At 44.0% G+C, this 27,463-nt stretch overlaps 1 protein-coding gene across 1 annotated transcript in view; it reads left to right on the top strand.

Moving 5' to 3' along the window:
- fstl5 (follistatin-like 5) overlaps positions 1-27,106 on the top strand; it is a 127,345-nt gene extending 100,239 nt beyond the window's left edge. Inside the window, exons 10-15 of the mRNA XM_053428381.1 lie at positions 9,029-9,055; positions 9,289-9,407; positions 14,162-14,311; positions 17,594-17,701; positions 19,736-19,860; positions 26,404-27,106. Of these exons, the coding sequence (XP_053284356.1) occupies positions 9,029-9,055; positions 9,289-9,407; positions 14,162-14,311; positions 17,594-17,701; positions 19,736-19,860; positions 26,404-27,106 (1,232 nt within the window). The remainder of the gene's footprint in view (positions 1-9,028; positions 9,056-9,288; positions 9,408-14,161; positions 14,312-17,593; positions 17,702-19,735; positions 19,861-26,403) is intronic.
- The last annotated feature ends 357 nt before the right edge of the window (positions 27,107-27,463 follow it).

The following is a 27,463-nucleotide window of genomic DNA, read 5'->3' as shown; positions in this document are numbered from 1 at the left end:
CGATCAGTAAGTACAGTAAATCAAACTAAAACCCATTTTGCACATGCAGCTGCAGAAACTGAGGTCGTACATGAAAGCCATTAAAAAGCAAACAACCTGCAAAAGTGTGATGAAAAACTCATATTTATAACATCTGTGCACCCACTTGTGCATAAATCAATATCGTGCACCACAGACTCGAGAACATGGAGTGTTTGAATCCATATAACCTCCATATGGCCTCATGTCCTGGTCAGAGAGGCTCTCACAGGCTCACTTATTACATCAGAACATCTGCTTTACAGCCTGGTTTCTGAAGTGCAGGCAAAATGTGAGAGAAATCATGCAGCCAACAAACTTCTGACCTTAAACAAACCAATTCTAGGATTCACAGGTTCATCTATTTCAAAGTCTGTTTCCCAAATTACATATCTAAAATAATAACTGAACATAAGCGTTTGCAGTTGCCAAGGTCAAGGAGGAACTTGCAGTCTCATCTTTTCATAAAAATGGAAATGCGAACGTCTGCATTTCCGCGACTGGGCCGACTCCATCTGCTGACGATGGTTCCGGATACAATCCAAAGCTCCTGAGCAGCTGCTGAATGGACGTCATACTGCGAGTGTATTGTCAACACATGCAGTTGTCTCTAAAGATGAGCTCACCAATCAGGAGTGGAAGCATCAATCATGATCATATCTCAGGGGAAAGCGATGTCCTCACAACCTAAAAAGAAGCTTGTTATCATGTACTGTACGTATCCAGGCAGAAGACCTTCAACAGACTTTGGAGGTTCCGAAGCCAGAACGATCTGGGAGGCCCTACATCAAACCCTAATCTCTACAAACAGCCTCTGCATGTGAATGTGCAGAAGATAAAGATGAGGGACCAGGTTTTCATCTGTAGTCGACTTCCCCGAAGGTAAACTGTGTGTGTGGAGAGAAAAAGAAGCAGAACACATTGACCCAAATCAGCCCTTTTGATTTATCTGCATTTGCATACAAATAGCTGTTAATAAGGATGAGCCAAATGTCGCCTGGACCGAAAAACACCTTCAAAAAGTACAAGATAAAAGAAACTAGTCGGACTGGAAACACTGTACAACGACCGGAAGATGGAGCCGTGGCCCAGATCGTCTACACTGGCAGCCTCAGAAATACCGTAGCCCCAAAAGGCTAATTTGTTGTCAGACAATAGCAGAGGGGCTCTGAGATTGCATGGAAACACATGCTACATGATAGATGTGCTAGCCTTCAGACCTCTAACATTACAGGGCTATTGGCAGAGAGGTAAAGCGGCATGTGGCCCCTCTTAAGGGGTCTATGACCACGATTCTGATGAAACTGCAGTTGCTGTTGCAGCCGTTTTCAGGGGCCCCGGGCAATTCCCTGCAACCTGTCACAGCGGCCCTGTGTTCAGGCGTCGGACCCTCTGGTGCTGACTGAGTGATCCTCAGGCACAGGGAACATGGACAACCGATATTAAAAAATGGGGGTTGTACCATTGATCTGATACAGATTCAGATTCAAATGACACGTTGCGTTTGTACATGACATTTTTTTTTTGGTATCTGACTTTGTGGAAAGTAATTATCTAATTTCCGGGAAAGTGTATTCATGATCTGCCTCGGGCCACTCGTTCAAAAACACTTGAATTAGAGAGAGAGGGGGCTGAATAACAAACTGAGCTCAGTTGTCAAAGGAAGCGAAGCCGGAGCCGAGCAGGAGAACATGATGTGATGAGCGAGGCATAAATGAGCTTCTTAAGATGAATTCACCTCAGAGGAGCGTGAAGGTCAGAACCTTGTTTTTTCTTCTCAGGCGCCTACACATCTGCAGATTGTTGTTCTCTCAGATTTACCCACGCGCCTCGTTGTTTGGGAAAAAAACCTGAGCAGTCACTGTTCTGAGATCTGTTTAACCGTCTGTCACCAGCCGGCAGAGCACCATCCATCTCTGACAGGCTGCTGCTAAACTGGCATAAATATCTGCCCCTCGCCATGTGCCAATTATTTCTGCGGCGTCAGAGGAATCCGTGGGACTCAGAACCTGCGTTTGTTTCTTTAGTGTCTCCACTTTCTTACGTCTCCACATTATGCTGCCCTCCGTGTCTGGTATCGGGGATTTGCATGAGGACTGGAGAGTGGACTGAGGCTGGTAGTCGCTCTGGCTGCTGCTCTTTGTGCACTTCTGGACCAAATAGAGAACTTTTAATTACGGGAGTTATTCACCGAGCTGCTGAGCCACAGTTCAAAAGGGGACGGAATCGTTGTCAGTTGAGTCTCTGACTTGAGGAGAAAAAAGAAAACTCCATTTAGACCTGTCTCTCTCACTTGGCAGAAGGATTTCACTGTATAATTCATTTTTTATTGTGTTCTCCTTACAGAGCTCATTAGCATAGAGGACAGAACAGTAGCAGTGTTATCTGGTTTGTTCTCACTGTGCAGTGACTGTTCCCCTTGAAACCTTCAAGGCTTTATTAGGATCTGTGGACGTTTTGTTTAAATGTTCATACTCTTTATCACGAACGTTATACCTCTGCAGAATATTTTAATGGGTTATCACTTGGCTAACGTTGATGTGTCTTTCAAAATAAAGTGTATTATTGGCCACACGTTGTTTACAGGGAAGGTGCTCTCTGAGAAAAAGATGAAACAAATTCGAGAGAGAGAGACAAGAAGCTGGAGGAGGCAGCTCAGGCAAAGGCTTGGTTTTGCAAACTTGGTTCAACACAGACAGATAACAGACGAATCCTCCCGGATGAAATATTCAGCAGCTGTTTCACACACTTTATCTCCAGTCAATGCTTTATTCTGCATGTGGTGGTGGCACAGGTTGTACTGGTGCAGGAGCTGGACTACAGCTTCTCTGGATTCCTTCCTCTGCAAAGCTCATAGAGGACGTTCGACAACCAATCAGTCCACTTAACGTACAAGTCCATCAACTCTAGAAAGTAGCTCTTCTTCTGGATATCTGACTCCATCTCCGCCTCTTTACAGGACAATTATTTCAGTTTTTATGGGTTGAACATGGTTTAGGTCCAGACAACTCGCTGGCTAATCTCTGTCAGCAGCTATTTGCATATAAAAGCTGATTATTAAAAAAAGCTAATAGCTGATGCTTTTCTGTAAATGTTCTGACGCCTCCTCAAAATATTTCCCCTCGACTTCAGATTCTGCACATTCACATTCACAAGCAAAACGTGTTGAGAGGGATTAAGTTGACCATGATTTACAGTAAGTTCTTTCTATCCTAGCATTCTCTTCTCCTCCATACTGTCCTCTCCCTGTTTATGATTCACTGTAAATGACCTTTACATACTTCAGCAGGGAGAAGGGATCTTGAAACCTCAGTGGGCAGGGAAGCAAGTTTACGCCTTTATACTGAAAAACATCTCCACTCAGTCGTGATCTGTTATTGAATTCGTGACACATCTGCCGACGGGCTGAGGTCACTTCACCCGTTTCCAATCCATATGCACTGTACCTTTATTTTGGCTATTTTGAAGTATCGTGTCGGTTGGTTTCCTTTAAATGTAGATCACCCTGTTCTCTCTGGTGTTTCTTCTTCTAACTAAAATCAAACATTTGACACTATATATATTTACACGAGCAGCCATTTTGTACTTTTGCCGTTATTTTGGAGTCATTACCAATCCAAAGAGACTTGACATTTCACATTGTTGTTATTGCACTAATAGACAAAACCAAACTTATCTGAAAAATAACATTTACACATACATCAGTGTGAGAATAGCTGCATAGTTTATTGAACTTTGCCTATTTACCTCTTTATTCTTTGTTCTTCTAAATTATTTATCCCTCCACCTTTCGGTATTGAGATGTTCCTCGGCTCTGGCTCCAATCAGACACGACACTGGTTCACGAGAGGTGGATCTAATCAGTCAAATCAATGCGGGTGAAGTGATTGGTTGGACCTGAGCCCTGCAATCTCCTGCGCTTTGATCCCTCACGTACGAGGACGACCACTTCACACCAAAGTCTTCACAAAGCTCTTTTCATTCCGAGCTCTCTGGCAAACCGTCTGCTCCATATCCCCTGAACAGAGATCAGCTCGTGCCAAAACAGCGTCCATGTTTCCATCAGTGCTGTCCCTCCCATCACAGCGGGCTCTCACACAGCGGCGGACCGGCTGCCAGCAGCGAGCGGCTCCAACCAGGCAGCGCCGCCATCTCCAGGAGCCGAGTGGCTGTCGACTGGGTTTCATGCTGAAGGCCTCGTGAAGCGATTATCGTAAATCCAGTGGAAAGTTTAAATGCCTTAAAGCCGCGGGTTTCCGACATGACAGCTTATGGATATTTCCCCGCTGATGCTTTCTGTTACAAACCTGATGTAATGAGAATATTATTGATAGGAATTAGAAGGTGGGAACCTGCAGGCGACTCAAGATTCACTTCTTATCCCAGTGTGACGAATAGAAGTGGGCATCTTCACCGGCCTCATGGTTTGTGCTTTCAAAAAGGGAGTTCTCCTGTTACTGTTATCACACGTGTGCTTTCATATACAAAATAATGTAAATAACTACAAAACGAAGCAAACAGAAAACCAGCTGTTGAGTGGTTTATTTTTTTACATTAGAATAAAAAGATTGACTGAAATTCTTAAAAGGCTTAGTCACCCTAAAGCCATTTTCAGACATTTAAAATGGTCACAGTCGGACATTTCCAGAACAGCAGGATATTGTCTGGAGGACTTGACGTATAAATATCTGGATATTTATTCATGGCACCAGCCTCAGTTCTCGCTCACAGTGAATTCTTGTGAGTTTATTGCACATTTAAAAGCAGCTTCAGTGACTTCAATCACTGAGGCATTGAAAATATATTTTTAATTTTATGAATCTTACAAAATGGTGCTCACATGCACGCAGTCATTGGACAGATAGACATTCATCTTTCCACGTGTCCAGTATCAGTTTTTTGTTTCTGTTGATCACAGACGGAGAGTTTTATTTCTCAGGCTTTGATGTTTCATTCTCCATTAACTCGAAACTCTCAGGGATTTTTTTCTTCAAGGATTAAGTCTTTTCAAAACTTTTCCTCTTAAAGACATGATACGCCTATCAATCCCCCCCCCCCCCCCACAGGCTCCTAGCTCTAATTCCAGTGCAGGCAGCGCTGTCATTCCGAAGGCTCTCCGACTGCACCTGACTGTAAATCGTAGTGTGTGGGACTTTCTGTTGAAGTCGGCCCTCGATCATCAATCATCCTCGAATATTTTGCAGCACGGCAACAGAAAATGAAATCAGACAAATTCACTGGCTGCAGAAAAGAAGGTGAATACATAAAAGCTGAATCACTGCTTGAGTCATGGCTGTGTAGTGCAGAGTGAGGCCAAAGGACTGAAACTGATATTTCCCTCATCAGTATTCCCTTCAACGCGACGGAGAGCAACACACAAACCAGTTGGTCGCCACTTTGAATTAGCATGCGGCGCGCCAGTGTCTGAAATGACCTGTCGTGACTTTCCCTTGAAAGCTGAAACTGTCATTTTCTCCATTTTTCAAATCATACAAGACAAATATCTATTTTTTTTATGTCTGTTTGGCTTGAAAGATTTTAAACTTCATGACCTCAGCTCACATTAGAGTTGTCTTCTACTCTCTTTGGAAAGTTTTTGTCTTTTCATGGTTTGCTGCTGATTTTGCTGAAAGGAAAAAAACACACAAAAATGCTTAAATCCCATAAACGATTAACAGAACTCTCTTAATTTCAGTAATGAACAAGAAATATTGATATTAGTCAATAGAGGGTACCTTCTATGACCGGTCATCTCATAATGAGGCCTAACAGGAAAAATAGTAAAGATAAAATAAGAAATAAAGATAACATGAGAGGTTGTATAAATCAAGTTAACAAGAAGTATTAAAAAAAGAGAGCTCATTTGAGAAAGCAGAATAGAAGCAATCTGTAAAGTTTCTCCAGGTCTACTAGTTAAGAACCAACGCAGGCGTCCAGAGGCGTCTCCATCCTGGACGAGCTGTAAGTGGGAGCTGGCAGGTGGATGCATAATCCCTCTGCCGGAGTAATGGATATGAGGTGTACCTGCTCCGCATGTTATCAATCAGTGCAGAGACGGGATATTTGTTTTGTATCAATGCAGATGAGGAAGGGGGGAAAGATTTTTCTCTTCTGTTTCATTTGTCATTCCGTTCGGCTTCCTCGTGACTGCGAGCCGGCACTCAGCCTGTTACAGCCGCTGCAGTTTGTCAGTGATAAAGTATTTGTGCGCGGCCTATAATTGAAGCATAACTTCAACACACTGCAGGGGTCAATATTTTCCCAGAAACCTCTGGGGCTAGGATCTGGAAAGTGCGGCGAACAAATGTGCACGGCCGCTCGCCAGTCATCTTGTGTTAAGTTTCCCATTTGATTCCACTCTGACCCAATTAGTCCACAGATATTATGCATTTGCCGTCTCCCGCCACGGAGCTCCGGTGAACACCACAGGCTGTTTGGTCCACTGACGCCGCGGCGCGCTCGTGTAAACAAATTGAATTTATGTAACCTTGCTGACGGGGAGGAGCCGCAGAGTCGGCGGCGCCCGGTGCACAGGCATCAGCGTTCCCCGAGCCCGGTGGAAACACAGTTATTACGGCCCCGAAAGAGTGAACTCACCACCTACAGTGGCAAGCAGCTTGTTTTGTTATATGGATGATGAAGTTGATGTATGGGCCCCTTGTATGCGCAGAGCAGCCACAGTCTCTCTGCAGAGTGATGAATAGCATCAATACTGTGGGCTATTGGAAAAGACCCGGGCACACCAGATCCCATCTCAACTCCTCTTTTCCATTTTCTCCATCTTCCATTTTCTCCTTGGGCATTTTTTGTTTTTCCCCCTTTTTTTGTTTTGTCCTTTCCTTCCTTCCTTCCTTCCTTCCTTCCTTCCTTCCTTCCTTCCTTCCTTCCTTCCTTCCTTCCTTCCTTCCTCACGTCCTCCCTTCCTCGTCCCTGTATCTTAAGATCCCCACTCCCATTGTGTAACTTTTAAAGAGCTGAAAGGTATGCAGAAGTGCACAGGAAACACATGACAAAGCACTTTTGAAAGATTAAAACTGACTGACTGCACGGTGGAGTCTCGTTGGCTTTGTCTCCTCCGTTCTTTCCCTATTTCCTTTCCCCCCCCCCCCGTCCGCCCGAACAAGAGGCTGCAGGAACGAGCGTCGCATTAGAGGTGAGATTAGAATCGGATGTGAATTGGGGCTGGAGATTGGTTTGTAGACTGAAAACGCCTGAAAATGGAAGATGGGGTGGAAAGCAGAGGGAGGACTGGGTGACAGATGAACAATGAGAGAGAAGGTCACGGTTAAAAAGGCAGCGGGAGAGGAGAGTGCTGCTGCTGCTGCTGCTGCTGCTGGAGGATAAATCTGATTGAGTGGCTAAACTTGCTCTGGTATTTAAACTAGACAGTTCTGTGCAAACCTCTGGTCAAATTAGCTAATTATTAATCATTGTAATTGATAGCAATCAAAGTTTTTTAGTTCTCAACTGAGAGAAAGCACAACAATCTATGTATAGAAATAAAAAACTATAAATCAGATATGAGATTTAATAAAACATTGGGCATAACCAACGCTTTAAAAAAAGATAATTCTCCAGTGTTGCTCAGCACAAAGTATTTGATCATTGTTTACTCTTACTAACGTACAATCAATATAACCTGACATTTTTCTCTATGTTATGAGAACAAGTTTAAACTCTCCTGCTGTTTTTTATGTCCTTACGGAGACAACATCTTTACTTCCAACCAAATGTTACCTTTTGATGGACCACTTTGAAATTCCCTTTGAGGCAGAACACCTCTGGCTGCACACTCATGTATCACTGCTGTGTTATATAATATATATTATACAATAACACAATATAATATAATACAGTACTTGAGTTGGACTTTATCTGCTGTAAGGGGTCGGGGGGGTCTCACAATGCACAAGAGTCAGAGGAGAGTCAGTCGAGAATTTCTCAGCTCTGGAATTCTCCTCATGTGACATTTTTGCCAATCTGCCTAATAAAGACTAATTTCAGACTAATCCAAAAGCCACATTTTTCTATCTTTATCCTCAAATGATAAAAATGAACTTTTCATTGTCCATTGCTGCAGCAAGTGTAGGAAATTTCAGCCGACAATCTGTCTTTCCCTGGTTTGTTAGGAGTTATCGGTCGGGCTACTGACAGAGAACTGTTTCCCGTGGGGCCGACTTTGGGCTTTTTAACTTTAACAGCTTGTACATTCATAACGACAAAATCTTAATTAGTGTCCTTCATTTTTTCTTATATTTTTACTTTAAAAGTCAACACTTCCCCCAGAGGTTCCCACACATCTGGCCCTATCTGCAAACTGGCTTCAGATTCTCTTCTCACCACATCACTTATTAAGTCGTCAACTGTTGTGTCTCTTTTTCTCCGAGTGCTCCGACAGCCAGCGGATCGGAGGTTTCGGGTCGACCCATTAAACCACTCAGGGTGTTGTGTGGCTTTCACTCCACATCTCACATCATTAGTCACCTCTAAGTGAATTTAACGAGAAATTACCCATAACAGGAGCCAACACTGAAGGAGCCGCGCACTAATCCCAGCTAATGATGTATGATAATCATCTGAGCCTGAAACCTGTGCATGTGTGTCTAAGGCGGCTTATCCATAAAACTCTTCGTATTGAAGGGTGATGATCTGATGTCTCCCGATGTTTCTATATATATTTATTTTCTCCTATTTCACAGATTCAGCGTTTTCCGCATTCCAAAAAATCACGAGGCGTTTTACAGCGCTTGTAGTTTGTGGACTGTGCTCCGCTCTCCAGTGTTTGGTATCAAATTGTTTCCAAGCAGAGTGCTCCATCGATTGTCTGTTGGTGTCAGGGAGACAGTTTCCATAAAACTTTCATGCGGCCCTGCCTTCCTCTCGGCCCCCGATACGAGTTAGTGTTCAGTTGTTAGCTCTCACAAAAAAGGGGACACTATTGATTCTTGAATTTTATTTTCATCCTCGCTTTTCCTCTCTCTCTCTCTCTCTCTCTCTCTCTCCCTCACAGTGGCGAACATTCTGTGGCGAGAAGAAGGTACGTCTCTTCGGCTCCTGCTCCACTCTGGCATTCATTATTCAGAGTTAATTGAATTTTTGTAATAGGGTCGGTGAACTGTGATGAGAGGGATTAAATAATGTGATGCTTTGGAAGTAGATAACAGTGTTGTAGGCTTATTTCCGTTGCAAACATTCACACTGTGCAGAGGCACGAGCTCTTTCAGGTGTGTAACGGAGCTGTTTCTCTCTCTCTCTCTCTTTCCCCTGCAGGTCTCGGCATTGGCAACATGTTCTATGTGTTCTATGAAGACGGTATAAAAGTCATTCAGCCGGTGGCGTGTGAGATACAACGACACATTAAGCCCAGTGAGAAGCTGCTGGCTCTGCAGGTGAGTGCTCGGGGAAGAAGAAACAGCTTTGTTATTTTTGACTCACTGCACTTTTCCTGTGTGAGAACGAGCAGTCGGACTTTATTGTTGCTGTAGATCATATTTTCCTCTGCAGGATGAAGCTGAAGGTGTGAAGCCCTGTGGCAGTTTTCCCCAAACTGTAATTTCTCATTTGACGAATTCCCATTTAATAATATCGTCAGCGTAGAAACACGTTTGGTTTGTTTCAATTCTCCATTGTTATGCAAAGGAGCCAAGTCACAGACTCAGAACCAGTGGAGCAGCAGATTTAAACTTGAGGATTCATGTAATAATGAACTGAAAAACTAAATGAAACAATTCAATGTTTTCGTCGGTTGATTATAAATCAGGAGCTTTACAGGAGCTTCCTCTCAGGTTGAGTGATTCAGGACTCAGAGTTTCCACAGAAGCCTTCTCGTGTTATATCGGTGGATCAGGTAACTCTGTGTCGTTGAAGCTGCTGAATATCAAACCCCCCAGGCAACTGACACCAGATGTTCAGCTAATTGTGAGACTGTATTGTAAACAACACAACTCTCATCCCCTGTGTTCGTCAGCAGGATGATTTACAAAGTGCTGAACCCCAATTTGCACCAGAATTGACACATCCAGGAATGTTTTTTTAAGTTTTCTTATAGTTGTGAGATTTTTCACCATTTTTGTCAGCTATTTGGAAAATAGATCTTAGGTGTTGAGATCTCAGAGTGTCTCCAATTCAGTACAATGTGGCTTAGATGTGCAGACTTGTTTGGCCTCGGAGGAAAGATCTGCTTTGTGCCACTCGAGTTACCTCCCCTGAGGTGTTTTCATCTCTGTTAGCAGTAATACGCAAAAAGTACTGAAGAGATTGCCATCAAATTTAGTGGAGTGGCGGGCAAAGAACCTGATAAACTCCCGTGTAGATCCAGATCCGGGGGCAAATCCAGGATTTTATTTCTTCATTATCTTCAATATAGTTTGTAACATTCCCCAGAGGATAATTATGGTCTGTTTAGGGGGCAGATATGTATGTGTGTGTGCAATTTGGTTTCCTAATAGGTCTGTGGGCATTGGTGAAGTAATATGCTCTACTTACAGTCATTCTAGTTATTACTTATTCTTATTTACGAATATTTTACTTTTACTGCCCTAATTTCCACCTATAATTATGAATCCTTTGTTGTTTATAGTTGATTTTTAAAGTATCAAAATATCAAGCCTTGTCGGAGCTGTGCATTCAACTAAGTGCCATTCTATGTTTAAGGTTAGTGTTAGCCCTTACCCACAAAGTGAACACAGAGTGAACACAGAGTGAACACAGAGTGAACACAGAGTGAACACAGAGTGAACACAGAATGAACACAGGATGAACACAGGATGAACACAGGATGAACACAGGATGAACACAGGATGAACACAGGGTTAACACAGGGTTAACACAAGGTGAACACAGGATGAACACAGGATGAACACAGGGTTAACACAAGGTGAACACAGGATGAACACAGGATGAACACAGGGTTAACACAGGGTTAACACAAGGTGAACACAGGGTGAACACAGGATGAACACGGGGTGAACACGGGGTGAACACAGCGTGAACACAGAGTGAACACAGAGTGAACACAGGGTTAACACACGGTGAACACAGGGTGAACACAGACTGAACACAGGGTGAACACGGGATGAACACGGGGTGAACACGGGGTGAACACAGAGTGAACACAGGGTGAACACAGGGTTAACACGGGATGAACACAGGGTGAACACAGGGTGAACACAGGGTGAACACAGAGTGAACGCAGAGTCAACGCAGAGTGAACACAGGGTGAACACAGGGTGAACACAGAGTGAACACGGGGTGAACACGGGGTGAACACAGAGTGAACACAGAGTGAACGCAGGGTGAACGCAGAGTGAACACAGGGTGAACACAGGGTGAACACAGGGTGAACACAGGGTTAACAAACGGTGAAAACAGGGTGAACACAGACTGAACACAGAGTGAACACAGAGTGAACACACAGTGAACACAGGGTGAACACGGGATGAACACGGGATGAACACAGAGTGAACACGGGATGAACACAGAGTGAACACGGGGTGAACACGGGGTGAACACAGGGGCCGACTCACAGCCACTCTCTTTAATTCCATACATTGGCGGCCACATGCAGTCGGGGGGGCTTCACCTCCCTCGCTGAATCACCGTTTATCACTGACGCTCTCAAGCAGCAAAATATTCAAAGCGGCTCGTTGATAGAAACCCTGTAGATTTACATGTGTTCTCCAAAGGACAGCTTTCCTCCGAGCTGCTCCTCATCCAAGAGCCGGGCACTGATTGGACGACTGTTATACATAATGCAGAGCGGTGAAGGCACAACAATCAGCCGAGCGCTCCTGGGAGAGGTGTGTTTGTGTTAGGGTATCAATCACCGCGAGGGCTGCAGTGCCGGCTCTGGTTCTGTCTTGGGGGGATTGCTGCGTGAACGCGAGGCCGCTCCCAAGCTCAAGTTTTCCCCATCACCAGGGAGCATTGATTGATTTGTTTATGGTAATGGCGCGGCCGATCCATTATCCTTAAGTACCGTATAGAGTGTTTTACCCTGATACGCACAGTATCAGCGTAAAACAGTCCAATGTCCAAATGCAGAAAAGCCGACTTCCCTCTGCGGCAGAGGAGAATCTGAAAAATCCTGTCGTGTCCCTGAAGGAACATGATCAACAGCTTAAAGCAGTTTCATTCAGTGATTCACTCTCAGTCAGTGGAGGTGCTTTCATTTTATCCGAGAAGATTTTGTTTCCTTTAAAGTGTTGATCAACAAGTTAGTAAAATATATACTAAGACGTGTTATCCAAAAAATCTCAATAACTTGTCCCGTCCTATCTACGGTATCAGAAAGGTCTCGGCTACAGGCAGAGACGGTTTCAGTGTCGCCAGTATCCAGAAGAATTGCTTCATACTATACAGAGACTGAATAATTCAAGAGAAGTATCTGAAGAAGGGATAAATATCCTTCTTCGACCAGCTGACCTGTCAACCATTTGAAAAGCAACACTGAGACAAACGTCCAGATTGTCTCTCCGCTGCTCCACATCACCAGTTCATAGCGGTTTGGATTGAGACCTTGGAGAAACACCTTGAGGGAACAGCAGTGTCGAAGTGCGACGCCACTTTGCTTTAAAATTTCTCTCTCTGACACTTTGGATGTTGCTGCTCCGCTGCTTCCTGCGGTTTCCTGCCCTCACATGGCTGATGGGGTGTCACAAATATATTAACGCCACAAATCATCCACTGGCTAAACTGGGGGGGGGACTACCAGAAGACTGGTACATTTCTCAGCAGGACTGTTTAAATGTCATCGCTCAGCTGCAAAATCCCTATAAAATGCTCTTTTCAGGGATTTCAGTGGATCAATGAAAGAAACATTGCACTGGTGTATTATCAGGAGAGAGAAAGAATATCAATAACAAAGAGTGAAACCTATCTACACCTGTTAGAAGCCTCCGAATAGTCTGTAAATTACATTAATGCAATGTAAACGCACTCATACAGACATATGCAACACACGTAAACACGAGGAGGATTCACGACCGCCTCCATTCACACCCTCAGCCGGGCGCCACATGTTCGATTCCTCACCTCCTAAAAAGGTGCAATAAGTTCGGTTTTACAGCCACATCACAGAATGACCAGGGTGTGGGTCTACGGGGGGTGGGGGGTGGGGGGGGGGGGGGGGGATTCATACAGTTCAACACCAGTGATGATTGCTTCAGTGGAGTGCCTGGATTTCTGGCTCTGGTAACTGGGACTCCTCTAACCTGTTTTGGATGGGAGACGCTGACAGATGGTGCAACGACTGGACCCGGAAAGATGCCGCCGATTAAAAAACAAGGTGCCACGAGGCCGAGAGCGCCAAAGAGCTGTCGTTGTTTTAAAACGCCCCAAATGAGCTGGTTTAACTCGCCCCTGGAGAGAGAAAGCAGAGGAGGGGCGGATGAGTCAGGGGCGGGGGGGGGGGGGGGGGGGGGACGAGCGGGAAACTGCAGCAGATATAAATTCTGAGAGTGTATCTGCCTCTTCCCCCCCCCCCTTCCAATCCTTTACATACTTCAGTGGAGTTCATACATTACCTAATGTCCTTCTAACTAAAAGACATTGGCTTGTGGGAAGGTACCTGTCACCCAACGCCTCGGCGGTTGTAAATACAGTGAGAGAGGGAGAGAGAGAGAGAGAGAGAGAGAGAGAGAGAGAGATAGAGAGAGAGAGAGAGAGAGAGTTAGTTCCTCCCCGATACGCAGGAGCCCTTCATTCATCCTTGCTGGCCAGCGGCTCCTTAAATCATCCCACACTAATGCAGCCCTGAGGGGCTCGCAGGGCCGGGGGGGGGGGGGGGAGAGGGAGGACGACTCCAGAGAAGTAACGCTGGTTGAGGGGGGGGGGGGGGGGGGGGGACCACTGCCAACACTGGAGGCTGAACATCCGCAGATCGTCGGCAGGGTTTTGGTTTTCCAGGGGATTACGTGTTTCGACAAATGGGAGCGATTACAGAGATCTCTTCACAGGACCTGGCAAAAAAATCTCATTTATCCAAGTTGCCAAGACGCGATAAGACGGTGGAGGAGTAAACAACGCAGAATAATGACTGGACGGAGATAATTGCTTTTTAACGAGCCGTTTTTCCCGGTGATGTGAGAAAACAATTAATTGACAAAGTGTGTTTGTGTGTTTGTGCTTTTTTTTTCCCCCCCAGGAGGAGGTGTGCCCCACCTCACCGGGGGAGGCGGTCCAGAGGTGCGTGTGGTCATCGGCGGTCAACGTCAAGGACAAGTTTATTTATGTGACACAGCCGACCTTGAATCGAGTGCTCCTGGTTGACGTCCAGACTCAGAAGGCTGTCCAGGTAATGTTCAGGCTAAATTGGAAAAACAGGGTTCACGTCCACTTGTGCCGGCGACACCACAACAATATATGAGAGAGATAGTTCATGTGAGGGAAGTTGATGATGTCACACGGAGGCAGAACAAACCTCAAGGTTGAAGGAAGCAAGAGAGTTTCTCTACCTCCCCCCCAAAAAAACACATGTTCCCACTTTGACACAAAGGAAACATATTTCACAAGATCCTTCGAGAAGTCGTTCTTTCTGATGGTAGAATACAGACTCAGGATCAGTTTGTACATTGTCCTTCATCCAGAAACAATCATTCCGAAGCACAGGACCTCAGCTTTTCACCCAAAGTGCCTGTGAAACTTCAACCAGGCTTTTTTCAGAAACAGCTTTTTTACTTCAGATATGTCCGGACTTAAAATATTCTACTTGAGTAATAATTTAGCGGGATACTTATACACAAGAGGCAGAGCTGTGATGTGTGTATTTCTGAACATCAAGTGTTGGCAGGAGGCTGAATACATCACAACACGCCTGACAGTCGGTCGACTCTGACTGGCACCAATGTCAGTGATGTGGGAAATAGATCCACACTTTAATAACTGGAAGTTAAAAGACAAAAGCAGGAGGAAGACAAAGCTCAACAGCGGGGGGGGGGGGGGGGGGCACAAGAAGGCGAGGGCGAATCACAGCAACGGTGACTAACGAGGGGGCTTTGAATCACTCGGTTGCCTGGTAACGGGCTTACACATGTGGCTGAGTGACCTAAACAGAGAGTGGCGTTCTTTAGACATTCGGCCAATCATAATTAAGGACCTGATTTAAAGTAAGTAGGAAGCTGCCATTTACCATTTAGAGTCCAAAATCCCTCGTTAGTGCCTGTGTCACACACTGAACAGCAAACTGAGGTTTTTAAAGGAGTTTAGCCACTGGCAATGAAAGCAACCGTAGTTTCTGAACTCATATTTGACTCATAGCAGAAATTAATGTGCATATATTTGTGGAAACTTTAAAGTTATCATTTACTCAATTCGTATAAAAGTACAGTCAAGTTTATTGAGGAATAAGATGTGATCACAGCCCAAGTGATGTTACTGCCGTTCAAATTATTCTGATCCGTCCTCGGTTCTTGGTTTGTGGAAATATTAGATAAGGTTGACAAAATCTGGTGAAGTCCTTGTTGCCCTAACTCCAGTCGTGTCCTTTTAAACCATCACTGGGGGATCCAGGGTCATAAATATGGTATGATTTGGCCCTTTGAACTTGATTTAGCAGAGACTTATAAGGCAATACATAATGGCTCGTTGTTCACAGCACCTTTCACACCTGTTTATTTTGGTTTGGACCCGAGGAGGCAGGTGTGATCGCGCTGCACCAGTAAGAATAATGTGTCAGACACATTTAATTAACATGTCTTCCTGCCGCTGTGCTGTGGTAAACATTAATCAAGCTGCCATTCAAACTGTTTTCTCTGCCAGAAAAAAACCCAGAATTGAGATCTCAATTTAATTTGTTTGGATTATTTTATCATTTCAGTTACTTGCAGACAAAAAGCGACAGACGACAGGAGACTGATGTGTCTGCTTCCTCTCGCGTTGGAGTTTTTTCGGCTTCTTTTTCAGCTCTGAGGTCGGCTCTTCCACCTTTAAACTCAACTGCTGACCTCTGACCTGCTTTGTTTTGTACACACTACCGTCAAGACTCATGGTTAACCTCTGTTTCGATGTGGCGAGCGAGTCACCCGGTAACTTCTCATAGATATTGTTACACAGCCACCCCTGCCGTTTTCTCCACAGCTAGTGGAAGTGGCAATCCCTCCGATCCCCGGCCACCTCGCAGCACCGTTCATTCTCCTGAGGGAGTTCTATTTTTCGCCAGGCGGGCTCAGGAAATAGAAACGTTCCCACATGACAACATTCAGCACATTTTTCCCGCGAGCAGCATTCGGCTAAATGATCAGTGTCAGTTTTTTTTTTTTGTTGGGATGTGTCCGGTTGATTCCCGGGGGTTCAAATCCCTGCAGATGTTTCCGACACCGTAACGAGTGTTTACAGCTCACAAGGCTCCCAGGGACCCGCCGGTAACAAGGTTGTTGTCCTCAGCACTGTCACAAGCTCATTATCCAGTTGCCTGGAGGTTCAGCTTCATTGCATTATGTCAGCAGTTGATAATTAAACTACCTGAAACCGTCTCTGGTCTCAAATGGCACGAGACTTGTTCTGGTTTCCCTCGTTCAAAATTCCTATTGAAATATAAATGTGATTGACATGCACATGGTAGAATCAATGGGAAAAATACATTTTGAAACTTCTGACCAATTAAATATCTGGTGAGGACTTTTTAATGAACAGATTGGATGCACTGTGCACGCGGATGAATGTTTGAAGTCGCCGCAGTGTTTCCTCCGCGCTTCATCTCCGACTGATCCGCCGCCGCAGCTGAATTTACGAAAGCATATTGGAAGAGGATCTTGATAATCTTCCTCCGCCAGAAAGATGTTGATAGAGAAAAAGGCAAAAGAAGGAAAAGAACAACACAAACACCTGTTCTCTCCGATGACTACATGCTCAGAGATTAGTTGGGATTCAGCGGATATTCTCTTCTTCTTCTCTTTTTTAGCAAGAACCCTCTGAGGAGCTGTTCACTCTCTCATGAAACGATATATATTTTGCCTGGGTAAACAATACTATAATGGCTCTATAGCAAAAAAAAAAAAATACTATAGGAAGTAAACTGCAAGCAAAGGGAATTGTGGGAATACCGGGGTGGAATTATTTCCTTGAAAAACAGCACGATTGCTTTCTCTGTGACGCAGCTTCATCTTCTCCCTCATACCTTCCCTATTCCCTCGGAGCTGTGGATGTAAAGCACGAGGAGCAGGTCCCTGTCACAAGCGACTCATCTTTTGTTCCGACTTTGGAAAACTGCCTCCGTGCGTCAGGGAACGGATAAAGACTGAAAGCAATTACTTTGCTGCGGTGAAGCAATTGTCTCTGTCACCACCCGATTTTGAAATGCAGCCGAACACCAAAAAACACCTTGTACATAAGAGGCCCCCCCCCCCCCCGTCCGGTCCGCCTTGTTAAGAGAAGCCTCGCTCCTGTCAACCCTGATGCATTAGTCTGCAGGAAAACTTTTTCAAAAGCATCACCACCGCACATCAAAGAGGGATCTCTTCAAACGCAAAGTCTAGATTCCACTTAAATTGTTATTCTGCAGACCTTGCTCGCTTTAAAGGCTCTGTTTGGTTGTGTGTGTGTGTGTGTGTGTGTGTGCGTGTGTGTGTGTCCCCTCCAGACGGTCAGCACCGATCCTTATCCTGTGAAGCTCCACTATGACAAATCTCACGACCAGGTGTGGCTGCTCAGCTGGGGAGACGCCGAGAAGAACTTCCCGACTCTGCAGGTAAATCCACGTTATTTGAGAGGATTTGATTTCAGGTCGGTAAAAGGGACAGAGTTTGTGTGTCACATTAATTTGTACCCTGTTAATCCCCGAAATCAAATTCCGACTTTCTTTTGTTCAAGCATCAGTAAAGAACCCAGTTAAAATCAGCTCCATTCACTTTATTCTACCTGCAACAAACACACAGACACCCTCTGCAGTTGTGTTGTTAGGTCCGAGATCCTTTTCCATTAGCTACACATGTAGAGTTTATTATAAACAACCTTATTATCACCGTCCTGGCGAGACCTGACATCTTATTAAATGCGAATTTAAACTTGAAGTGTTTCTCCCCCTTTTGTCCGATATGTCCTGGACGTGGCATTAATCACTGCAGCCTCTCTGGGATTTTGAGCTGTTGATTTGTTTGTCTTGCCTGATGAGGATAATTATTATTCTCTCACAGAGCACCACGCAGGTATTTGGACTGTGACACATTTTCAATTGTTCGGGCTCTGGAGTCGAGCACAGTGGTAAGGAAATAGAAATAGAAACAATTAGGAAGAGCTGCCGACTTTCAGCTTTAATACGATGAGCCTCTTGTCTTTTGAAATCAAAACCATCAGAGTCGGGGAGTTACATTGTTATTTTTTTTAATAGATACACACGTTTATTTGTATAGATCCCTTAATGTGCTGTTATAAGACTTGGGACCAGGATATCTACTGGAAAACGACTGTGTACTGGCATCAATGTTTTACTGCAATTTAATTTAACATATTGTTTGAGTAGTAACTTCGTTTATAACTTGAATAAACAATGAATAGAACTGAAGCGATCAGTTGATTAAACAATGAGTCGCTTATACAAGAGAAACGAGGACTAACTAAATGTTCTGCTTCACATTTGTGAGGACTTTCTCTTGTGTATTGATTATTTAATAGATTTGAGGTTTTCAACTGGTGAGACTGAACAAGATGTCTCAGAAATTTGGACTTTTACACAGTCTGACATTTGATTTGGCCAATAGGTCAATCCATGGGAAGCATAATTAGCAGTTTAATCAATTATTCCATTAGTCATATATTGCAACAACCTTTACTGATTGTAGCTTTACAGGTAACCCATCAACTTTAGCTCCATATATTTGTCCAATATATAAAGTTCACTTTTAAGGGTCGACATACAGACACAAACCATTAATACACATTCACACCTTCAGTCTCCAATCCACTACCAACCTGCATCTCTTCAGACTATTGGAGGAAACTGGAATATCGAGACAAATCCCACAGAGACACGAGGAGAACTTGTATATGTCTCACAGAAACACACACCGGGGTTCTAGCCTACTTGCTGTGAGGCAACAGCTCCCACCACCTCACCACTGTGCAGCATCCACACAGTTCCCCCTTCTAATGCACCTACACACTGATACAGATAGGGAGCAACTGCAAACAAGCCAACATCAGCAGAAATATATTAAGTATCGTTTGTTCGAACAGAAACAGCAAAGCAAACGTGCAAACACTGACTGATTTTTATTTTACTGTATTTCTCCCTGACACACATTTACTATAAATACAATCAACAAATATATCGTGTCTTTGCTTTCATCGCTTCCTCTGACACTTATCCCTGATTCAGCTCAAGACTTGAGGGGTTTTTATTTAAAAATCCCTCTTGTCATCGCCTGCACAGAATTTCATGAAAGCAGGGTTTGGTCTGAAGCTATTTGCTTTGTGCATCGTGGCATAATCAAAGCAAATGCTGCCCACACACAAAACACGTGCCTGCACGCTTCTTATGCATGAACGAGGGTTATGTAGACGCCAGTGACAACGGCGCTCATCACCTCCCACAGAGAAGATCTCAGGAATAAGAGGATTTCACAGTTTTATCCCGACTCAAGCAAAGATAAACATGATAGCAAAACATATTAAGTGATTTACTCGTGTGGACTCATGAGAAACCGCTGCCTTCTGGTTTGTGAGCTACGAATGAGACCGAGGCTCATGTTGAACACCCCCCCTCTCCCCTGCTGCTGTCCTGCAGGTGATCAATCAGGCCAGTGGACGAGTCTCCCACCACACGGTGCACACGCAGCCGGTCGGCCGGCGCTTCGACCGGGTGGACGACTTCTTCATCCCCGCCTCCAGCCTCATCGCTAACCACGTCAGGTTCGTTCCACAGGATCCAAGAGATCAGGATAACTGAATTCATCCCATCGGCATTTGATTCCCCTTGTTTTTCTTTCCCTCTCTCAGAGACTCAATTCTACAATAATGATGTGGATGGGCGTTTTGTGAGAGAGTGTGTTAATGGAGGTTGTGGGAGAAAGTCCCGGTGGTCATCTGGTGCTGCAGATCAGTTTCACGGCCACTCACCTGAAAGAGTTGTGACTTTTCTTCCATGAGCTGCACTGGATTAATAGTTTATATCAGAATGTTGTGAATCCACAAAGACAGCGAACAGTCAATGATAATTTTTTAATTAGCAAAGGTTCAGTCATCTGACAGTTACTCTGGCATGACGCTGAGTTTAATTGATTAACAATGAATAGATCTTAACCAGATAATAGGTTATTATATAGACACAGCTGCCTCGGCCATGGAAACTAAGAACACTATTCTGTTGGCTAGGTGTCAAAGGTCAAATATTCCAGATGAAAGATAGAATCTCTTTCTAAGGAAACGTTAGTGACAGCACAGAGACTTTACTTCTTTCCTAATAGACACTTGTGCTTTTCTAAAATGTCAAATTCGAAAGACATTAGATCAGTGACCAAACAATCCTAAACCTGCTTGGTTAGGATTGTTTGGCCTGTAGTGACGCTGTAGTTGCACCGCTGCTGTTTTTTGAGATCCACACTTGTGCCACAGCTGCTTCACACCCGAGATGTAAACATTTCAGTTTATAAAGAATATTGTTGAGAATTATGTTCAATAGATAAACAAGCCTGAGGAAATATGGTGTAGTTCTATGATAGATTCTATTTGCAGCTCAAACGATTCCTGTTAATTTGAGTTTCTTAATCTTTAACAAGAGGATTATAGTTTAATAAAATTTCTCAAGAGAATGAATAACTTAATTTACACTCATTAACTTTATTATACACACATGTACGATCTGTTGCAATCCAATACAACAACTCTGCCATGAATTTGACCTCAAAGCGAATAAGGGTGATTTCTCACTATAAATGTGTTATTATATAATATGTTTATCTGCTTGTCAATTAACACGTTAATGCTGGTGTATAAAATACTGAATATTAGCATCATTGAAGTCCTTTTCATCATCTTTCTTGTTTTGTCTTGTTTGCTTTGTGTTTTTTTTTAACTCTCAAGCACTTTGTGACCTTGGTTGGAGAAGTGCTGCAGGAATAAAGCTGCTTTGCCGATTTACAGTATTTATTATCATAACAGTTGTGTTTGTACACATCTACCTCTGCGTCGTAATATCAATCTCACAACTAAAGAAACCTATAAAAAAAAGTAAAACAATAAGGATTTAAAAGAATAGATTTCAACTGTCGACTGGTCGTTACGTATCTGGTGCAGTTATTAGTCAATGTGCTCTGTGTGTGAGCACTTAGCTCTGTACCGGCTCTGTCCCTCAAACAAGGTTAGACAGGGTAATTGTGTTGCTTAGCATCAGCGATGGAAAGTAAATGCTGATGACACCATTTGGACCGAGCAGCAGTAAATCAGAGCGGCACAGACTGTGTGAGCTCCTGTAAAAAGAAAAAAAAGAGCCCGGTCATCAACATGTCAACATGAACTTAATCAATCAATTACAGAGTTTGGATCTGTCCACGTTTTTTTTTTCCGATGATATCACAGACGCATCAGAAAACAGCCGCCTCCTCAGTTCTGACGTCCCCAGGGTCCCGGTGTCCAAGAGGCCGGTTCCTCTGAAACAGCACGAATCACACACACACACAGTGTGAGGACAGGAGGATGAGTTGTGTTTAAATAAAAAACACACAAAGCAGAAAAGACATTGCACTGGTTTTCATGAGTCATGAGTAGCTGTCACACTCGTGCTTAACGTGCACGGAGAAAAGCTGCTTTCAAACGCTTGGGTAAAGTCATGGAGAGGCCAGGAGCAGGCGGGAGGTCTGGAGGATTTCAGGATGTTAATGGTCTCGTGGAGAGGGACCGGGGGGGGGGGGGGGGGGCTCTGTTGCTAGCACAGCTGTAATTAGATCCACTGAGACCTGTGATGTTGTTGTGTTTGAAAGTCGTGTTCACCAGGTTCCTACTCATCATTGTCCTGAACAGCAGCTCTCTGATTGTTCCTGCTGCAGCCGGCTCCTCATATTGTGAAGGTTGTAAACAAGCTGAAATACCATCGTAAAATACAGAGGTCACCCGTGTCACTGGTTGTACATGAAAGTTGCTTTCTCTGTGTACAGCTGCAGTTCAAATACACAAGGTGTTGCAGGTACTTATGGCATCAGGACAGTGGAGTGTATAAAACACTGAAATCTACTATACTGTATGTAGATGGATCATTATTTTCTCGATTGATATTTATCCATAAATCGGACTTTCTCAAAACCTAAGGTGGTGGCTGATGAAATAGCCATGCCCCCCTAAAAAAAAAAAATTCCATTTAAAGTTAAAATAAAAGGAGAAAACTGATCGAATTGAAAGCCGTCACCAAAAATATTTGGCGATTTAACTTGTAACAAAGTTAGATTGCAGAATTATATACAGTCATGTCTGATTTATCGACTAATATCTCTAATTTTCATAGTTTATCTCTCTTAGTTTATCCTTTAAAATCTACTAGGTATAGTAATACATTACTTTAGCATTTTTCCCAGAGTCTTACAGCTAAAACACAAAGGTAAGTTTTCCTTCACAAAACCTACGAAAAGCTATTAATCACTCAGATGACAGACTGATAATCTTTACGAGACAGTCGACTACTCAAGCAAGTTCAATACTACACAAATTAAAGAATCTCCACCTCATTACACTGAAAACCACGACTCATGTCAGCGGCTTTACTTGCAGATATAAGGAGGCTTTGAGTTAAGTACATCCTGGCGCCTCTTCCTTTGTTTGTTAGTAAACTGCTAGTTGCCTACTGGCAGCAGTGCAGCATCGATCAGTCGATTTAGCAACATGAGCAGCATGTGAGCAGCCGACATAAATTCTGCAACTTCTGGTGATTGTGCACTGACGAGGGATTCCCTCAGCAACCACCATAAAGCAACCAGGAACATCTGGGGGCTGTCATTCATTAGACCCATCGACTTACAGTCAGGCAGCTCTGCATGTCAGCAAAATAAAAAACTTGTTCTTTCTCATTTCTGGAGAAACACAGGAGCCTGCAGCTCGGGCTGCTCGCAACTATTCTTCACAAATTTCTAATCATTGCTCCGACTTCCTCTCGGCGAAACAAGCCAAGCGAGATGTTGATTCGATGTTTTTCATGCTGGAGGATGGGTGAACAAGAGTTGCTGTGTTATAGACATCCTTCACTGTGCAGCGTTCAATGTCCTGCTGTTTCCTCGTGAATTCTGGCCTCTGGGTTTTTAACAAAACTGCAGATTAAACATCACATCAGGGGTTAAGTGTTCAGACCCATGAAATGTCTACACTGGGAAAAAAATACTGATGTGTGGATGAGATGATGAAATGAAAATAAAGACGTGACCCCGTTGTGCAGAAGCGAGGAGAATCTCTAATGCATTAATCGATGGTGCAGACGACAGACAGCAGCTGTCAGTGTGGCTGAGAGCGATCTGGCTCTGCCCATGAAGCCGCGCAGCTGCGTTCACATCAGAGCAACGCCTAACAATGTTGGATTATTAATTTATCAGAAGGTGGAATTTAAAAAGAACAACTCACTGCCGGTGGAGATAAAATGGTCAATGCAGGTTAAAAAGGCACCTTTGACCTTAAGCTTCCATTACCAATAAATGTCCCAGCGTATGTGCACAACTCATGGATTTGTCCCAACAGCCACAATATTGAATTCAATTAATAGCAAAACAACTTCAGCAGCGTTGCACAGGCGGAGTGTTAATATATAAATCATCAGCTTGGAGGAAAGAGAAAGTCAGATGTTTGAACTGCAGATTTCAAAAATGTCTTGGAGCTTGTTTTTCAGTGCAGGTGAGACGCAGTGAGATCAGCAACCACCATGTTTGGATAAATTTAAATAGTTTCCCAAGTCACACAAAGACGTTCCTGAGGCTTTAATGATTTAATTTCTATAATGACAAGTACCCTGGTCAAGGTTAAAGCAGTTGTGAAAGAAAATATATAAAATATAACAATAAAGAAATAATCATCATGTTCAAGTAAAAGCATTTTTCATATTGCTCATACTTCAGGTGTTATTCTTGCTTTCTGTTCAACACAGAACACAAACACTGCAGCTCTGACATACTAAACTACAATGGAACCCAGTAGATCACAAACCTTAAGTCCATTCAAGCTGCATCACATTTGACACAATCAGAAATCAATTCTCAAAATTAGGAAAATCAATCCACCCCCTGATCCAGATCCGCACCAACATTTAACAGGTTCCTCCCTGAAACATTACAAATCCACCAACGTCGTTTACAGACACGACCTGTGGGTCTAATCCGGAGATTTGTCTTCAGACTTTGCACAACACAGCGGGGGGGGGGGGGGGGGGGGGGTCCTCTGCACAGACACGTTCACAGCAGGATCAAATCCTCTGTGCTGCTGAGGCGGGAGGTGGAGCAGCCGGGTGCAGCAGACAGAGACAGGAAGTGATGTATTAACTCTGCTGTGGAGATCACTTGATCACACAGACACCGTCTTCAGCTCTTATCAACATTAACTCTCATCTTCATCAGTGTCTTCAGCGTCTATTTTTTTTTGCATCTGTCAGGCATTAAAAAAGCTGTTTTTCAGATGAAAGTTGAGTTAAACTTAAAGGAGATAAAACTATGGACCTGGTGGACAACATCAAGGTCAACGTAAAATAATACAAGTTGCCCCCCCGGCTCAGAACGGATCTGTCCACTGCAGCCATGAGTGGGAATCAGATTACAGAGCGACTCAAACTGCACGACAGCCGACCGATTGTTTTTCTTTTGATATGCCAGTAATTTGTCAAAGCAACAGCTGCTGCAAATCAGAGGACAACAAATCCAGCAGAAATTCAATTTTGTGAATTAGTCAGATCTGGTTTCGCCCCGCGCCTGCCAGCCTGTGCACCCATGTTAAAAATAGCTCAGTGTTATGTTCCATTGATTCGCGTCCACAAATTACCCATGACACCTGCTGGACGGCTGTAAAAAAAATAGAATAGAATATGTTCAGATCAGGTCTCTTTTCGAACTCGGTGTCGCCTCGTGTCTCTGGACCTGGTGGACAGAAAGATCTCTGGATCGATGATTCCCTGCACGATGGGGGGGGGGGGGGGGTGGTCTGGGGCTTTTCAAACAGCCATTTTCTGTTCACAGGTACGCGACAGCTTGGTTTTCAAATCGCATAAAAGATGATGAGCAGCGGCGGGCTTGAAGTGCCTGTCAGCAGCGATCAGCTGGTATTCATATTTAATTGAGGCCTGTCAGCTCGGTGCACATTCTCTCTTCCCCGTTCAGCTGTTAAGACATAATTTGCCATTAAGAGATTCTTTGGGGGTTTTTGTAATGAGAAGCATGTTCATAGATCCATGCCCCTGTAAAAAAAACTAATATATTTCTATTAGAGGGGAAAGAATAAATGGTGCTGAGCTGTCAGTGTGAAGCCGGTCAGGGACCAAAGTCGGGCCTTTAAGCTGGTTAAAAACCTTCTTAGTAACATTAATATTCTGATTAATTCTTTAAAATGAGGGCGGCCCAAAAAAATTTAAGAATTAACCAGTGGAAATCAGTTTGAATTTGTAATTTCTGGTTGACGTCATCTTGATATGTGGATTGTAGTTGTATTATAAGATTTTACCGCTTGCTGCTTGACCTATTCTCTGAGAAATCAATGCAAATGATGAAAATCTAAATGTATTGGTTTCTCCTTGGGTCATGTCCCACCCATCAACAGAAAGTTGTGAACATCTGTGCAGTAGTTTTTGCAGAATTGTGCTAACAAACAAACAAAAAACAACTTCCCTGGTGGAGGAAACAACCTTTTCAGAAATGTTTTACTCAGTATTCCATCTTGTCCGAGTCCTCAGGACCCTGTAGACCCAAAGGTCATAATGATTTAGTTTCAGTTGCTCTGTATTACATGAATTAATCAAATACACATCAAGAGTAAGGGACTATTGACATGCGTATGTGAGGCAGGTACAATGTTCTTAGCTTTCTGCTAACTTTTTAATTAGTTGCACTAAAAACAGTCAGGTTATGACTGATGTGAAGATATTTTATTATAAATGATATCAAAATTAAACCTGCTAATGGTTCTAATTGAAAAAAGTAGGGATCAGCAAGATTAATTATGATTTATATTGAAGGGAAAATAATTGAGTTTCCGAATTTATGAAACACTATTGACCGGTTTTATGACATTTCACTGAAATGTCAATCACAAATGTCACCCTCACAAAATCAAAACATATAATTTGGACACAGTGTTCGGGATCAATGTGTGTACAGAGCATGACTAGAGGAAAGTCTCCCGGCAGCCTCGCCCCTAACATGACAACGAATATGTCTTAATTTGGAGTTTACAAGACTTTGCCGTGTTATTGATTGAAATTTTGGACTTTTCTCTTCCCTGCAGATTCGGCCTCATCCTTCATCGAAATGAACCTGTCCTCCACAAGATCGACCTGGAGACAACGTCATACGTGAAAAACATCAGTTTGTGGGAGTATAACTGCATCCCCAAGTCAGTGGCCTACACCCACCTCGGCGGCTATTACTTCGTCAATTGCCGACCCGACTCCACCGGCGCTACGCAGCCCCAGCTCATCCTGGACAGTGTGACAGACAGCGCCATCGGACAAAACCGCGACGTCACCGGCACTCCCTACGTGTCTCCGGACGGTCACTACCTGGTCACTGTGGACGACGGCGACGGCCTGATGAGGATCCAGACCATCACCGATCGGGGGGAGATCCAGGAGCCGTTCGACATCCACACGAACCTTCACCTGTCCGACCTGGCCTTCCAGCGCTCCTTCACTGAGGTCCACCAGTACAACGTGTTCGGGAGCTCGGGCCGGCAGACCGACGCCCTGTTTGTGGAACTGAGCTCCGGCAAAGTCAAGATGATCAAGAGCTTGAAAGAGGCCACGAAGTCGTTCGAGTGGCCGTGGAGCGGTAGGAACAGGGTGATGGCCGGCAGCGGACTGTTCGGCCAGTACCTCATGACCCCGTCCAGAGAGTCCCTCTTCGTCCTGAACGGCCGGCTCAACAAGCTCAACTGTGAGATCACCGACGTGGTCAAAGGCAACGTGGTGGTGTGGGTCGGCGAGTCTTAGGTCGCGGCCGCGAGACCCGAGGAGCTTTGTTTTTGTCAAAGTTACTGTTGCCCTGAATTCTGTTGCAGATTCTTTCATTTTGTGGGAGCACAGACGTGAAATCCACAGATTCACGAAAAACCAAATTGGCCGTTTGTAAGTCCGCTGGATGAGGAAGTATCATCATCCCCCCCCCCCCCCAAAAAACAAAAAAATCAAATAAAAAATTCAGCCGAGGGAGTAATTGATTGATATCGTCTTGAAGCCAAGTTTAAATCATTGTTTTCCACCGGGTGGTTTGTGTTTCAGTCGACATGACGTTGCTTGCTGGTAAAAATTTTCAGGAAAAATTTGGTATGAAGCCGTAAATATGTGCAA

The sequence above is a fragment of the Pleuronectes platessa genome, chromosome 8, assembly GCF_947347685.1.
Source record: "Pleuronectes platessa chromosome 8, fPlePla1.1, whole genome shotgun sequence".
Taxonomy (NCBI): domain Eukaryota; kingdom Metazoa; phylum Chordata; class Actinopteri; order Pleuronectiformes; family Pleuronectidae; genus Pleuronectes; species Pleuronectes platessa.
The sequence above is the reverse complement of the archived record's forward strand: the minus strand, read 5'-3'. Positions and strand labels throughout refer to the sequence as shown.